The 17,336-nt window shown below is 45.1% G+C and overlaps 1 protein-coding gene across 1 annotated transcript in view; it reads left to right on the plus strand.

Moving 5' to 3' along the window:
• hmcn1 (hemicentin 1) overlaps positions 1 to 17,336 on the plus strand; it is a 757,099-nt gene that overhangs the window by 101,883 nt on the left and 637,880 nt on the right. Inside the window, exon 2 of the mRNA XM_085982583.1 lies at positions 9,425 to 9,495. Coding sequence (XP_085838709.1) covers positions 9,425 to 9,495 — 71 coding nt within the window. The remainder of the gene's footprint in view (positions 1 to 9,424; positions 9,496 to 17,336) is intronic.

Raw genomic sequence — 17,336 nt, forward strand, 5'->3', positions numbered from 1 at the left:
CGCTCACACTCACTCACTCACCACACACACCAGCCACACACCACACACATGCTGGATGCCCTGGGAATTAATCCCCTTGCTATTCACATATGTCAGCAACTGCATTGTTGGCACCTTCAGTGCCATTGTGGCACCCTGGGGAATCATGTTATCCTGCAGAGTCCCTGGCTCTGTGCCTCTGCTGCCTGGGGGTGATGCCGGGATGAATTTGGCTGCTCTCATGAAAGAGGGCAATTGCCCCCTGCTGGATGGATGCCCTGACAGCTCCCTGGTTAATGTTAAACACATGCCCTGTATCGGCCTGGCAGGATCTGGAGCCAAAAAAGTTGAAGGCTGTGATCACTTTAATTGCCACGGACAGTGGAGGCAGTGGAGCCAGTCTGCAAATCTTTGTGATGAAGTTCGCAGAGATGCTCAATGGCATCCTTAGAGAGGTGCAGCCATTGGATGTACGGTTACTTGGAGAGATCTTTGTAGGACGGGTGCGGCCTGTACCCACATTGGGGAGGGTTCATACCTGGTGGGCTGCTGTCCTCTGCCCAGCTGCCGGAGTCTCCTGACCTGGACACACTGCTACTTCAAGTCCTCCTCCATTATGAGGTATAGAGTGGTGTTCCCATAGGGAAAACCATCCCCTGTCTGCAGTTGATCTAAATGTGGGTTTGGGGGTGGGAGTTGTGGGGGAGGTGCGGTGTCCCAAAATTTGTTTCTGGGAAGAGAGGAAAGTGCTACAGAAAAATGAAGTTCAGGTGCCTGTGATGTGAAAACAGTGAAGGAAGGGGGTTAAAAATGTTTCTCAGAAGCCTGTAATCTGTAAGTGAAGCTGGAGCCTTCTTCATGTCACTAGCTCACTTGCACTTGTCTGAAATGCTAGGAATACTGTTAGATCGTTTTCTTTTTGGGTGTAAAGTTATACCGATTGCAGGAGAGGCGTGTAAACCCAGGAAAATTCCTGTATTTAAACAGTACAGCTCTACAAATGCCCCTTGAGGGACTTTGAGTGACATAAGATTTGCACTGCCAAATAGACTGAAGAAATTTGCATTTAGCAAAATAACAGTGCATAAGAGGCGTAATGCGCTAAGAGTGAATTTCCTTGATCTTTTTGATGCAATAATGGTGGATCATCCTTCCTCTCTCTGGGAAGTGCCTTTGCACTCAAATCCTCCTTTGATGGTCTGATAGAGATGGGGAGTGTGGTGTGGGGGGCGGGGGAAGAACAAGAATCAGGAGCAACAGTAGGCCTTACGGCCCCTCGAGCCTGCTCCGCCATTCAGTAAGATCATGGCTGATTCTCCACCTTAACTGCACTTTCCCACTCGATCTCCATATACCTTGATCCCCCTAGAGTCCAAAAATCTATCTATCTATCTTGGCCTTGAATATACTCAACGATTTAGCATTCACAACCCTTTGGGGTAGAGAATTCCAAAGATTTACAATCCTCAGTGAATAAATTCCTCCTAATCTCAGTCCTAAATGGCCGACCCATTATTCTGAGACTGTGACCCCCTTAGTTCTAGTCTCCCCAGCCAGGGGAAACATCCTCTCAGCATCTACCCTGTCAAGCTCTAAGAATTTTATATATTTCAATGAGATCACCTCTCATTCTTCTAAATTCTAGGTCTAGTCTCTTCAATCTCTCCTCATAGGACAATCCCCCCATCTCAGGAACCAGTCGAATGAACCTTTGTTGCACTCCCTCTAAGGCAAGTATATCCTTCCTTGGGTAAAGAGACCAAAACTGTACACAGTACTCCGGGTGTGGACTCACCAAGACCCTACATAATTGCAGTAAGACTTCTTTTGACTTCAATCCTTTTGTAATAAATGTTAATATATCATTTTCTTTCCTAATTGCTTGCTCTACCTGCATGTTAACTTTCTGTGATTCGTGTACAAGTACACCTAGGTCCCTCTGAATACCAACATTTCCCAATCTCTCGCTATTTAAAAAAATATTCAGAATTTCTATTTTTCCTGCCAAAGTGGATAACTTCACATTTCCCCACATTATATTCCATCTGCCACATTCTTGCCCACTCACTTAACCTGTCTATATCCCTTTGAAGCCTCCTTGCATCCTCCTCACAACTTACTTTTCCACCTAGTTTTGTATCATCAGCAAACTTGGACACATTACACTTGGTCCCCTCATTTAAGTCATTAATATAGATTGTAAATAGCTGAAGCTCAAGCACTGATCCTTGCAGTACCCCACTAGTTACAGCCTGCCAACCCGAAAATGACCCGTTTATTCCTACTCTCTGTTTTCTGTCTGTTAACCAATCCTCAATCCATGCTAATATATTACCCCCAATCCCATGAGCCCTACTTTTGTGTACTAACCTCTTGTGTGGCACCTTATCGAATGCTTTCTGAAAATTCAAATACACCACATCCACGGGTTCCCCCTTATCTACCCTGTTAGTTACAACCTCAAAAAACTCTCTATCCCTTTCATAAATCCATGTTGACTCTGCCCAATCATATTATGATTTTCTAAATGCCCTGTTACCACATCCATAATAATAGATTCTACCATTTTCCCTACAACTGATGTCAGGCTAACTGGTCTATAGTTCCCTGTTTTCTCTCTCCCTCCTTTCTTGAATATGGGGTTACGTTTGCTGCTTCCAATCTGCAGGGACCGTTCTAGAATCTAGGGAATTCTGGAAGATCAAAACCAATGCATCCACTATCTCTGTAAAAACCCTAGGATGTAGGCCATCAGGGAATTTGTCGGCTTTTAGTCCCATTAAGTTCTCCAGTACTATTTCTTTACTAATATTAACTTCTTTAAGTTCCTCGTTCTCAGTCTATCCTTATAACTATCCCAATATCAATAAATGGTGGGTGGAGAAAGCGCAGGAGATCCAGCAGCTAGCTGACAACCACGACATGCGTGGATTCTTTAGTGCAATCAAGACCATCTACGGCCCAAGCACCCAAGGCCCTACCCCACTGTGGGCCAAGAACGGAGAGATACTCATCAAGGACAGAGAGGCAGTCAGTGCCCACTGGAAGGAGCACTTCGAAGATCTCCTTAACTGCGACTCTGTCTTTGACGCGAGTGTCCTCAACTCCATCCCACAGCATGCTACCCGCCACCATCTCAGCACAACCCCAGCCCAGCATGAGGTTGAAAAGGCCATCCGACAACTGAAGAACAACAAGGCCTCAGGAGCAGATGGAATTCCCGCCGAGGCACTAAAGCATGGCGGAGAAGTACTACTGGCGCGAATTCATGAACTCATTTCTCTTATTTGGAAGGAGGAAAGCATGCCTAGGGATCTCAGAGACGCCGTAATTGTGGCCATCTTCAAGAAAGGTGACAAGTCTGATTGCGGTAATTACAGTGGAGTTTCCCTGCTGTGTGCCACAGGGAAAGTCATCGTAAGAATCCTCCTCAATCGCCTTCTCCCAGTGGCCGAAGAGCTCCTCCCAGAGTCGCAATGTGGATTCCGCCCAGTAAGGGTCACTATGGACATGATCTTCACCACACGTCAATTACAAGAGAAATGCAGGGAACAGCGCCAACCACTGTAAATGGCCTTCTTTGATCTCACAAAGGCCTTCGACACTGTCAACCGTGAGGGATTTTGGAGTGTCCTCCTCAAATTCGGCTGCCCTCAAAAGTTTGTCACCATCCTCCGCCTGCTTCACGACGACATGCAAGCCGTGATCCTGACCAACGGTTCCACCACAGACCCAAGTCACATACGAACCGGGGTCAAACAAGGCTGTGTCATCGCACCAACGCTCTTCTCGATCTTCCTTGCTGCAATGCTCCATCTCGCCCTCAGTAAGCTCCCCACTGGAGTGGAGCTAATTTACAGAACAAACGGGAAACTGTTCAACCTCCGTCGCCTCCAGTCCAGATCCAAGGTCGTCTCATCCTCTGTCATCGAATTACAGTATGCAGACGATGCTTGCGTCTGCGCTCACTCGGAGATCGAACTCCAAACCATCATCAACACAATCACCGAAACGTACGAGAGCATGGGCCTTACACTAAACATCTGTAAGACAAAGGTCTTCTACCAACCTGCCCCCGCCGCACAGTACTGCCCCCCGATTATCAAAATCCACAACAAGGCCTTGGACCACTTTCCATACCTCGGGAGCCTACTGTCAACAAGGGCAGACATCGACGACGAAGTCCAACACCACCTTCAGTGTGCCAGTGCAGCCTTCGGTCACCTGAGGAAGAGAGTGTTTGAAGACCAGGACCTCAAACCCGGCACGAAGCTCATGGTCTATAGAGCAGCAGTGATACCCGCCCTCCTGTATGCCTCAGAGACACGGACCATGTACAGTAGGCACCTCAAAGCACTGGAAAGCTACCACCAACGCTGCCTCCGCAAGATCCTGCAAATCCATTGGCAGGATAGGTGCACCAACGTCGGTGTTCTTGCTCAGGCCAACATCCCCAGCATCGAAGCTTTGACCACGCTCAATCAGCTCCGATGGACAGGTCACATTGTCCGCATGCCCGATACGAGGCTCCCAAAACAAGCGCTCTACTCGGAGCTCTGGCACGGCCCCAGGTGGGCAGAGGAAATGCTTCAAGGACACTCTCAAAGCCTCCTTGAAAAAGTGTAACATCCCCATCGACACCTGGGAATCCCTGGCCCAAGACCACACAAAGTGGAGGAGACGCGTCCGGGAAGGCGCCGAGCAGCTCGAGTCTCTTCACCGGGAGCAAGCAGAAGCCAAGCGCAGGCAGCACAAGGAGCGCACATCAATCCAAGCACCCCACCCACCCGCCCCTTCAACCACCGTCTGCCCCACCTGTGACAGAGACTGTAGGTCCTGCACTGAACTCATCAGTCACCTGCGAACTCATTTTTAATGTGGAAGCAAGTCATCCTCGGTTCCGAGGGACTGCCTAAGAAGAAGAGGAGACACTGGCCATTTTTAACAACTTGAAAACTTTAATTTATTATAATTTGAATAGATTTGAATTGTGAATTTTTGGACATTGATTTTCAAAATTATAACTTGTGGGATGGAACCAGTTTCAAATAGTATAGAGAGTTATGAACATGTGCTTGACATGTGTAGAACACTGAACTGAGATGAAAATTGTACAGTTTGCAGATTTTTAATGTAATAGAAGTGTGAGCCGTTGTTACAATAAACTAAATATAAAACATTTTAATCCGGTGCAGCTGCCATTATTGTAGCAACCAAGGCCGGACATAACTAAGTCTTCCCAACAGGAGACCTCAGAGAAATCAATGAGGGAGCGGGGTGCACAGAATGTATAATACTGCAACCAGTGGATTCCAACTGTGAAGTAACACAATAACCTGCAGTAAAATAGCCATGTTACTTATTCAATATAAACAAAACCACTTGAAAGCTTTTACATGAATTGTAAATTCCCAAAAGAAATTTACTTTTAACAGAAAGTGAATCTGGGGACAGTAAACACACATTGTATTAAGGTCAACTATGCAAGAACCTTCTCATTTCAGTAAGTGTGACTAACTGTGCAGTTGAGTGACGTCAGGCTAGAGATTAGTCTGGGACTTCACCATTCCAACCGGGAGGCCCGAGGCCGGACCAGGATTTGGGCCTCGGGCTTCATCATTTCAATAATTTAGGCAAGCTGCTAGCACTTGTTGAGCCTCCACAGGCAGCTTGTCCATTTGAAGAAATTAATATTGGGCCACTTGCCTCGCTGGCAGTGGCCTGAAACAAGTCCTGCGAGGGTGCCGGGGGGGCCGGAGCAGAAACGGTTGGGGAGGTTGATTGCGAGTGCTGTGGAGTCAGGGAAACACCCCTGCTCTTCTGGGTTCCACAGCAATGAATACTGAGCGATTTAAAAAAAATAACTTGCATTTCGTTGGTGCAGGAGCCACTGAAGAATCCTAAGCCGAGTAGGCCGGCACCTGCCCTGCTGATCGGCAAACAATTTCAGTAAAGGGGACCTAAAATATATGCAAGGGGCCTAACACTTGTTTTAGGTGGCTGCCCGGAATGCCTGCAAAGCTGTCTTTATCAACGTGGCGATGCCCGTAGCGCAGGTGCAGATCAGCCTTGGGACATTGCATCAGTTTTGCCCCAGTTTTCTGCTTGGAAAATGAGCGCGACCAACACCAATTTAAAGCCCGTACAAAGTTTGCCAAATGTGCGCTCAGGTAATAAGTGACCAGTTCTTCTCTGAACCTGATTGCAATCTGTGTAGAATATTGAGCCCAAATCTCCTCATTCATACACCAAAAGGTATTGAGGGATATGGGGCAAAGGCGGTTATATAGAGTTAAGTCACAGATCAGCCATGATCTCATTGCATGGCGGAACAGGCTCAAAGGGCTAAATGGCCTAATCTTGTTCCTATGTTCCTATAAAATTGGGCACAAATGGGTTTGTACATAACAGCAATTCATTCATTTTGCCAGTCACCGGTGATCAGGAATTTAATAATGGGTAAGCAGCATATTCCCAGCCATGCAATACTGTGGGTTGGATCACCAATACGTAATAACGCAATGATGATAGGACGATTTGATCCTCCCACTGAGCAAAATTTCTGATCTCCGCAGACACAGTCATGGGTCTGCTTTACAGACCTATTCATACACAAACAGGGCATAGTAAGAATGACTAGTGAGTCACTTCAGACCTCACTATACGTGACAGAAGGTTGAAATGTCTGCCTTTTGTGTAAAATGCAAGGTGATGTGAGCAGCTCAATAATTTAGTACTAGGCAGATCAGAATATTATTCAGTCCTAATGTAGTTTTGTATGAATGTATTAGTTTGGAATTTTGCCTGAAGCTATTAAACCTGGAGCCAAGTGCACCAAACTTCTATGTCAAAGTGTCAGACTTAATTTTGGATGATGACTTAGAAAAATTCCAGGAGTACACAATATGAACAGTGTCTGAAGAAAGGTTTATCCTTTTTTTTTGCCACAATTTAAATCTAGGCCAGCAGAAATTATGCATTAACATGTTAGGTTGAGAACGGTCACACCTCCAAGAAGATTGGTTGGATTTTTTATATAATGGAATGATTTGAGACAACTCTAAACAGGAAAGATGAAAATTATAATTTTTCTCATTTTTCTCCTACCACAACTATTGTCTCAGCTCAGATCAATATAGACCAGGATTCAAACCTAGAACTTTCCTCATCTGTAAGGTTTAGTACCATACCACCATTAGCTGTCTTGTGTACCTCCATAAAGTTGCCCTGCGAACTGGAGATATCACATTAACAATTAGAATATGTTCTTGAATATTTGTGATTCAAAACTATATTCCATCTCAGGTGAAGGACCAAGTCTCTTAGTACAGGGTGCCATTGATGATGAAAAGAGTAGGAGAGGAGACGAGATAAATATGGAAACAGATGATGCCAAGCTTGGGTTTAATTACACAAAGAAAAAAAAACGTAATGACATTGAAAACACACATTTACTGTAGTTTGATAGGTCACATGATCATGGGATAGTTACGGATCAGAAAGGCCATTCAGCACGTCTTCATTCATCCATTCATCCAGAAAGATCCTATAATCCTTCCATTTGAGCATTTAATTGTTTCTTGAGAGATTTCAAGGTTTTCACCTCCATTGCTCTATCTGGAAGTCTATGTGATATACTGATCACTCTTTGTGTGAAGAAGAATTTCCTGGCATCACTCCTAAATTTACCTTCTACTACTTCCCTTGCCCTACTCTCGCTATTCAATTTGAAGTACTATTCCGGGTTTGCTTTTGAAGATGAAATATTGCAACTGTTAAGCAGCATCTACAAGCACAGTGGGAGAGATCTTAACTGGGAGAGGGTTTTGAGGGGGCGGGGGCAGAGGGGGAGGAGAGAGGATAAGTGTCAGACCCGCCCGACGCCATCAATTTGAGTCACAGGCTATTTTACCGTGCAGCCCACCGGCCAACTACTCGTCTGAAATGGGCAGGATGAGGCAGCTGGCCAGCTGCGGGCCCACTGGCACCAAGCTAAGTTGTGGGGGGGAATTGGGGGCACTTTACGGTTGGGAAAGGGGGAGCTCAGGGCTGCAGACTTCCCTTGGGGGACCAGTAGCACTCCTATTCATCCCCTGGCCCCATTGAGAAGTTTTTTTAACTTACCTTGGGCCTCCTTTTCTTCCCTGCTGGGTTTTGCTGCACATGGCACCTGCAGGTGTAGACTATTAAAATGGCCCAGTTGATGTGGCGATGGGTGGGAATCGAGTGGGAATGTGGCAGTAAGTCTTTGCACGACTATTTTAACTATCTGCCCATCCCATTTAAAGTTTCCCCCAGTGTATCACAGTCACCCAGATAAACAGCAAAGTTTTATTAGTGAGTCCTTTCAATCACTAAAATTACTACTTTGGGAAGACTTCTGCAGTCAATGGTAAAAAGTTTAACCGTGATTTACACTTTCATCCTTTGCTGAAATCCGGACTGGAGTGAAGATCACGTTGGGTATGCAAGGTATAAAGTTGCCTTTTCTTTTACAGACTGACCCATGTGTGTGGAATTTTACACAAGTCTGAAGAATGCAGGCTGTGTATTCTCTGCTAAATACTGTAACTCAATCACTCTGCTGACAAATTATCTCTTCCAGAACTCAGGGTGTCTTTGTTCAATAAAACTACCTAATAAAATTGCAAACATGAACACTTCAATTTCCTGTGAAGTCCATTGCCTACTTAGTGTGAAACATGATGCACTCAGTCTCTGCTGGACAGGAGTGGGCCAAAGGGTCAGACAGCTTGTTGATGTAGATGGATGTGGCTGTGGAATAGGCTGTGGAAAAATGATAACATTTGGTACTCCCCGATCCATACTCTGTGCTGTGAAACAGCCAACATCAATTATATTCGGTGATGTGTGCTGTTCTGGAGTTGAGTAACAGAGGCCTCGGAGAGTTTGAGAACATCAGAAAATTCATTTTCTGGGTCTATTCAAGATTTCATACTGTCTGTGAGTGTGTGGCTTTGTGGAGGAGATATTAATGCTTAGTGCTAAGCACTGGTGCGTCTGCTGTGTGGAATTATTGTCTAATATATATAAAATATATATTTAATTTTGTGAAACTTATAATTTCCAGCTATCTGATCATGAGGCCGCTCTCATTCATTTTTTTCATTCCCATATCATTATACAGCTAATTACTTGTATAAAATAAAGGAATTCCTGTATCTATGAGAGCAGTGCATGTATTGGCCTGTTTGTAATTGTTATTAATCCATTCATTTATAACCTTTTAGGGGCTTTCTAGGAGGAAAAAGAAAACTAGTAACAGCCTACAGTGATGTACCTGAAATTAAATTCATGCTGAAATGTAGATGAACTGGGGGTTTCACTCAAGGATGTGAATGAGCAATCCTTGCTCACATGGATCAGAATAGTTAGCTCTGATTTTATTTAAATTTTAAACTGTTGTATATATTTTTTCTTACAGAGGTTGGTCCAGTCACCATTACCACCGATCCAAAGAAATTTCAATATGAACTCAGGGAACTATATGTGCAGGTAAGATAAAATTACTAAAAACTTGACAACAGCCAGAGAATAAAAATAACCGATTCCTTTGAGTTTGATTTGAACTGCGACCCTGTGTGCAGTGAGGATTCAAACACTGAGCTTTAAGGCCTTTTAAGTCACAATTTTTTATAAAGATCAGTAGCACAGTGTAGAAACAAAATCGCATTAAAAAGATGCAGGCTGTGTTTGGTAGATGTGTGCTCTGTTTGGTACATTATGGAATAGGCTGAATTCCTGGAATATTCAGTGCTTAAGCACCATCATTTTAGCTTTGAGGAGTGCCCTCCACAGCAGACATTTAATTGGATTACTTCCCTCTTCTGTCTCACTGGCACTTTGGCAAGTAAAGAGAGGAATTAGGTAGCCATTTTAATTCAAAATTGAAACAATATGCTGAATTTGTACTATTCACACAATGTCATAAACCATCAAAGTAAGATGATTTAGAGCTGACTTGATGCATATTTATTAAAATACAGATCATTAAAATGGGTACATGTTACCTCCCCTCCACATTATTCATTGGATAAATACACTACAGGTGTAGCATTATGTTTATACAGACCAGGAAGGCCATAAGGTAAGATCTTTGGTCTATGTTGCGTTATCTGATCGGGATTCTGTAATTGGGTTAATTGGAACAAGGGAAGGGCTTAAAAAATAATCTAGCATTTCTGCTCCTAATCACTGTCTTGTAGCCTCTGAAATAAGTACGTATTGGCATCAGGTGAGAACTGGGCCAGGTTCAACTGTGATGGTCCTTGTGAAATATTAATACTAACTATCCAGGTTCACAGATGAAGAATGGCTTCTTGAGCAAAATACTGTAGGGTTGCTTTCTGTGGAACTGTCACCCAGCTCCTCCTCTTCTTAGGCAGTCCTTCGGAACCGAGGATGACTTGCTTCCACACTAAAAATTAGTTCTCAGGTGACTGATGAGTCCAATGCGGGACCTACAGTCGCTGTCACAGGTGGGGCAGATGGTGGTTGAAGGGGCGGGTGGGTGGGGTGCTTGGGTTGACGTGCGCTCCTTCCGCTGTTTGCGCTTGGCTTCGCTTGCTCCCGGAGACTCGGTGTTCGGCGCTGTAATGTATACAACATTGAAGGGACTACTTTGTTTTGCGGATGTACATCCTTAATTGCGAGCGTATATAACAGACGCATATCGATTTGTATAGTCAGTGCCAAAGTTCCAGTTAACCAGTAAAGATCACTTGAAGTTACTCTCAGTCTCTGCTGCTTTATTATTTTATGTAGTTGTGTATAGCGGTACAAACACAACAAATTGGCGACGAGAATTATGAACCTACATCTTCCTATTCTGGCATCGCATCCAGAGGACACCGAAACTTGGAAGAAAGGAGCGAGAAGGCAGAGAAAACGGAGTACGCTTGCTAAGCTAGGCAGGGGATACGTAAGTCAAGTGAAAAGTGCACAGTGACTTGCATGACGCTAGCTAACTAGTAAAGAAAGAAAAACGGGTTTGGAAAAAAAAAAATGGCGATGATTGGCACTATTGCAGCATTTGATAGCAGCATTGAAGACTGGGCAACTTACATTGAAAGAGTGGAGTTGTACTGTGAGGCTAACGGAGTGGAGGTAGAAAAGAAAGCCACTGTTTTGCTGAGTGTTATGGGCGCAAAGACATATGGGCTGCTACGTAGTTTATTAACCCCTGAAAAGCCAGCAAACAAAACATTCAAACAAATAGTGGACACACTCCAAGACCATTTAAGCCCCAAACCACTGCTCATAGCTGAAAGATTTAAATTCCATAAACGGAACCAGAGCAAAAATGAAAGCATTTCTGAATATTTGGCAAAGTTGCGCAAATTATCAGAACATTGCCAATTTGGAGTGGGCTTATCAGACGCATTGAGGGACAGATTTGTGTGTGGCATGCAAAATGAAAGCACACAAAAGAAGCTCCTGTCTGAAAAAGACCTCACATTGGAGAAGGCTCTGAGTATTGCAATATCAATGGAAGCAGCAGCACGTGGCGCTTTAGAAATTCAACAAAAATCCCTGGAATATTCAACTCAAAATATCACTGAAACAAGAAAAGAAGTGTTATCGCTGTGGCAAAATGTCACATGACCACAATGATTTGTTTTAAAGACAAAGACTGCAGACAATGTGGCAGACAAGGGCACATTGAAAGAGTCTGCAAAGCAAATAAGAAGCAGAAAACTGATACGATACCGAGTAACAAGAAGGTACATCAAGTGACTGAAAACAAGAAACCTTTCAAAGAAAGATACAAGAAGGTACATCACGTGACTGGAAACAGTTCAGATTAAAAAAAAAGTGACACAGACTCAGAGGAAGAGGATTTGGCTTGTCTGAAACTACACAGTGTAAAAGAGACAGAGGATCACAGAATAATATGGATTACTCCAGAAGTGGCAGGAGTTAGGCTGAAAATGGAGTTGGACACAGGCTCAGCTTTAACAGTGATCTCTGTACATGACTACAAACGACTGTTTTCACACATACCGCTAAGGCCAACTAAAGTACTGTTAAAGACATACACAGGACAAAGAGTGTGCCCCAAAGGTAAAATAAAAGTGACAGTGACATACAAAGAAAAAAAAATACCGCAATTGAACCTTTATGTACTGAAAAATGGAGGACCACCATTGCTGGGACGCGAATGGCTCAGGAAAATACAGTTGGATTTGCACACCATCCAAGCACTGTTTGTGTCAGCAAAGGAGGACAGCAACGCCACTCCTGAGAGACTGTTACAAATACTCTCTGACTCTCAGGAAGTGTTCAAGAAGGGAATAGGAACACTTAAGGGCATGAAAGCAAAAATTAAGATTGAGGAGAACGCAAATCCAAAGTTCCACAAGGCCAGACCAGTGCCTTATGCAATTCGCCCTTCAGTAGAAGCAGAGCTGGAGAACTTGGAGCAGTTAGGAGTCCTGTCCAAGGTGGATTGGAGTGAATGGGCCACACCTATAGTTCCAGTGATGAAGAAAACCTCCAGCACAAAACCAGGAAAGCCAAGAAAAGTGCGCATCTGCGGAGACTTTAAAGTGACTGTTAACCCAGTCCTCCACACAGTACAGTACCCATTGCCTCGCTTTGAGGACATCTTTGCTTCCCTGTCAAGAGGGGATCGCTTCACAAAGATTGACTTGGCCCAGGCCTATCTCCAAATGGAAATTGATGATGCATCAAAGAAGTACCTGACAATAAATACGCACAAAGGCCTTTACCAGTACAATCTGCTGGAATTCGGAATAGCATCAGCTCCTGCAAAGGGCAATGGACCAAGTCCTGCAGGGGATTCCAGGTACTCAGTGTTATCTTGATGACATCATCATTACTGGCAAGAATGACAACGACCACCTTTCCAACCTCGAACAGGTGCTCATCAGGTTACGGGAGTATGGGCTCCGAGCGAACCGAGACAAGTGTGAGTTTTTCAAAAAGGAAATCTCATACTGTGGACATGTGATTGACAAGGGCGGTTTACACAAGTCTCCAGACAAGATTGAAGCTGTGATTAATGCACCAACACCTGAAAATGTGTCTCAGTTGAGATCATATCTTGGACTGGTGAACTACGATCACAAGTTCTTGCCCAACCTATCCACAGTGTTACATCCACTAAATGCACTGCTACAGACAGGGTCACAATGGAAGTGGAGTGACAGCTGTGAAGAAGCTTTTCAAGAGAGTAAAAGACTCATTACTTCAGAAGAGGAGCTAGCTCACTTTGACCCATCCTTACCTATTCGACTGGCATGTGATGCTTCACCCCAAGACATTGGTGCCGTGTTGTCACATAAGTTCCCAGACGGCTCAGAAAGACCAATAGCCTTTGCCTCAAGATCATTGACTACAGCTGAACGCAATTATGCACAGATTGACCGAGAGGCCCTCAGCCTTGTGTGGGGAGTCAAGAAATTCAACCACTACTTGTATGGTCAACAGTTTACACTATTAACTGACCACCAGCCTCTCGTTTCAATCTTCAACCCAAGGAAGGGCGTTACAGTGATGACGGCACAACGGCTGCAGCGATGGTCACTCTTCCTAGGGGCTCACCTGTATGACATTGAATACAAGGGGACCAAGCAACATGGCAACGCCGATTGTTTGTCACGTTTACCACCGCTGACCTCAGAGAGAACTACAACAGTTGACTCAGCAGAGGTATTTCACACAACAATAGTTGAGCAGCTTCCAGTGACCATCTTCCTCATTGAAAGAGAAACACGCAATGACCCTACATTGTCAAAAGTTTATGACATCACTGTGAAGGGATGGCCAGCGCTTGGTGACTTATTGTTTCCAGCATTCTCAGCTAGGAGGGAGCAGTTATCAGTGTGTCGGGGAACACTGATGTGCGGCTCACGAGTTGTGATTCCTCCCAAGCTTCGTAACCGAGTGCTAGATGAACTGCATGAAGGCCACTTAGGTACGGTAAAGGTGAACAGCCTTGCCCGTGGATACGTGTGGTGGCCGGGAATTGACAAACAGATCGAGGACCTGACAAAGAGCTGCTCAGGATGTCAAAAGGTCCAGAACGCACCACCACAAGCCCCTCTCCATCCATGGGAATGGCCCTCATCACCATGGCAACGTGTGCACATCGACTTTGCTGGACCGTTCATGGACTCCATGTTCTTGATTGCAGTCGATGCACATTCCAAATGTCCCGAGGTCATTAAAATGAAATTAACCACATCTGTGAGGACCATGTTCGCTAGAAATGGCCTACCAGAACAAATCTGCACAGACAATGGACGACAATTTGTCTCTGACGAATTCCAAGGTTTCATGAGGAAAAATGGAATCAAGCACTACACATCTGCCCTGTACCATCCAGCTACAAATGGCTTGGCAGAAAGATTCGTACAGACTTTCAAGAAGGCCATCAAAGCAATGTACAGCGAGAATCTACCACTGCAACACAAGATAGACAATTTCCTCTTTGCTTATCGGAACACAATACATGCAGCCACTAATCAGACTCCAGTGATGATGTTTCTGAATAGGAACCTGAGATCTCGCATGGACCTTCTTAAACCGAATGTACGTCGTGATGTAGAGAACTAACAGTTCAAACATTTGAATGCTAAGCCAACACGAAGCTTCAGTGTGGGACAGTCAGTTCTTGCTCATGATTTCCGGATGGAAAAGTGGCAACCAGGGACAATACCCACAAGAGAGGGACCACTGATGTATACTGTGGATGTGGGAGAGAACGTTTTGAGACGTCATGGACCAAATTCTGGATGTTCAGGTGGAGAACACCCGTATACCTCGCCCAGACTCACCTGACATGGAAACAGACACTCCTGATTCATCAGCATCAGCACCAGCCTCATCCACAGCTGAGAGCTCTACCTGTGCTGATAGCTCACCTGATGCACCTGTACCTGTACAGTCTCATTCCCCAAAGCAAGAGAGTCTGGAGAGACGTTACCCAGAGAGACAGAGGAGGCCTCTCCAGAGTCTTGACTTGTAAAAGGGCTGTTGACAAAATAAAATGTTATGATGGAATTTGAATTTTGTTACTTTTAAGAAAACAAAAAGGTTACTGTAAAGACAGGCTCTGTATGTTAATTATAGAAATTTTGCGTTAATATACTATTAAACTAAAGGGGGAGGAAGTGTAATGTATACAACATTGAAGGGACTACTTTGTTTTGCGGATGTACATCCTTAGTTGCGAGCGTATATAACAGACGCGTATCGATTTGTATAGTCAGTGCCGAAGTTCCAGTTAACCAGTAAAGATCACTTGAAGTTACTCTGTCTCTGCTGCTTTATTATTTTATGTAGTTGTGTATAGCGGTACAAACACAACAGGCGCCTTCCCGGGTGCTTCTCTTCCACTTTGTGCGGACTTGGGCCAGGGATTCCCAGGTGTCGGTGAGGATGGTGCACTTTTTCAAGGAGGCTTTGAGGGTGTCTTTGAAACATTTTCTCTGCCCACCTGGGGCTCTCTTGCCATGTCGGAGCTCCGAGTAGAGCGCTTACTTTGGGAGTCTCATATCGGGCATGCAGACAATGTGACCCGTCCACCGGAGCTGATCGAGCGTGGTCAAAGCTTCGATGCTGGGGATGTTGGATGTTGGCCTGAGCGAGAACACTGACGTTGGTGCGCCTATCCTACCAATGGATTTGCAGGATCTTGTGGAGGCAGCGTTGGTGGTACCTCTCCAGTGCTTTGAGGTGCCTGCTGTACTTGGTCCATGTCTCTGAAGCATACAGGAGGGCGGGTATCACTACTGCTCTGTTGACCATGAGCTTTGTACTGGGTTTGAGGTCCTGGTCTTCAAACACTCTCTTCCTCAGGTGACTGAAGGCTGCATTGGCACACTGAAGGTGGTGTTGGACTTCATCAATAATTGTGCCTCTTAGCGGGCGGAATCCGCAATGTGACTCTGGGAGGAGCTATTCAGCCACTGGGAGAAGGCAATTGAGGAAGATTCTTGCAATGACATTCCCTGTGGCAGACAGCAGGGAGATGCCTCTGTAATTACTGCAATCGAACTTGTCACCTTTCTTGAAGATCATCACGATTACGGCATCTCTGAGATCCCCTGGCATGCTCTGCTCCTTCCAAATAAGAGAAACGAGTTCATGTATTCGTGCCAATAGTGCTTCTCCGCCATGCTTTAGCGCGTCAGCGGCGATTCCATCTGCTCCTGAGGCCTTGTTGTTCTTCAGTTGTCGGATGGCTTTTTCAACCGCATGCCGGGCTGGGGTTGTGCTGAGGTGGTGGCGGGCAGCATGCTGCGGGATGGAGTTGAGGATACTTGCGTCGAAGACAGAGTCTCGGTTAAGGAGATCTTCGACGTGCTCCTTCCAGCGGGTACTGACTGCCTCCCTGTCCTTGATGAGTAGCTCTCCGTTCTTGGCCCACAGTGGGGTAGGACCTTGGGTGCTTGGGCCATTGGCAGTCTTGACTGCGCTAAAGAAGCCACGCACGTCATGGTTGTCGGCTAGCTGCTGGATCTCCTGCGCTTTATCCACCCACCATCTGTTCTTTAGGTCGTGAGTTTTTTGTTGGACCTCTGTCTTCAGGCGTCTGTAGAGCTGCTTTCTTGCTCTTGAGTTCTGTTGCTGTTTCCAGATCAGGAATGCCTTGCGCTTGCGGCTTATTAGCTCATGGATCTCCTGGTCGTTCTCATGAGGAAGGGCGAGGACAGAAAATCAGGGAGGAAAAATTTGCAGCTGAGAAAATGACCACCATGTTTGTCCATTTTCCACCGAACTGTCTGTGATAGGACAGAGGAACAGTTTTTATAGTTTCAGGACCCACGTGTCACTCGGGTACAAGAAGCCTTTTCTCATAATTACTCAATTTTTAAATGTTTGTGTGGAGATTGTAATGATATCAGCAAATAGTGATGGTATTTGCCTGTTTGATTATGATGCCTTACCAGCATATTTGCCTGTTTGATTATTTATGCCTTACCAGCAGAGGGCATGTGACAGAGGCAGAGTTTAGTTTTGGTTTCATAGAAACATAGAAACATAGAAGATAGGAGCAGGAGTAGGCCATTCGGCCCTTCGAGCCTGCTCCGCCATTCAACGAGATCATGGCTGATCATCCAAACCCTAGCACCCGGTCCCTACACCGACAGCCATCCCACCCAAGCCCTATCCCCGTAACCCCACGTATTTAATCCCCCCTAACACTAAGGGCCAATTTTTATCATGGCCAATCAACCTAACCTGCACACCTTTCGTTTTAGATGGATCTCTAAGATGGTGTCTCCTGTAATGCTGTTAACTGAGTTGAACAAACTTTAGATTAAAAGACATTCTCTTTCATAAATGTCTCGTCATTGAACCCACAT

This window comes from Somniosus microcephalus, chromosome 3 (assembly GCF_052327205.1).
Source record: "Somniosus microcephalus isolate GS21.2 chromosome 3, FLI_Smic_1.0, whole genome shotgun sequence".
In the NCBI taxonomy this organism is placed as follows: domain Eukaryota; kingdom Metazoa; phylum Chordata; class Chondrichthyes; order Squaliformes; family Somniosidae; genus Somniosus; species Somniosus microcephalus.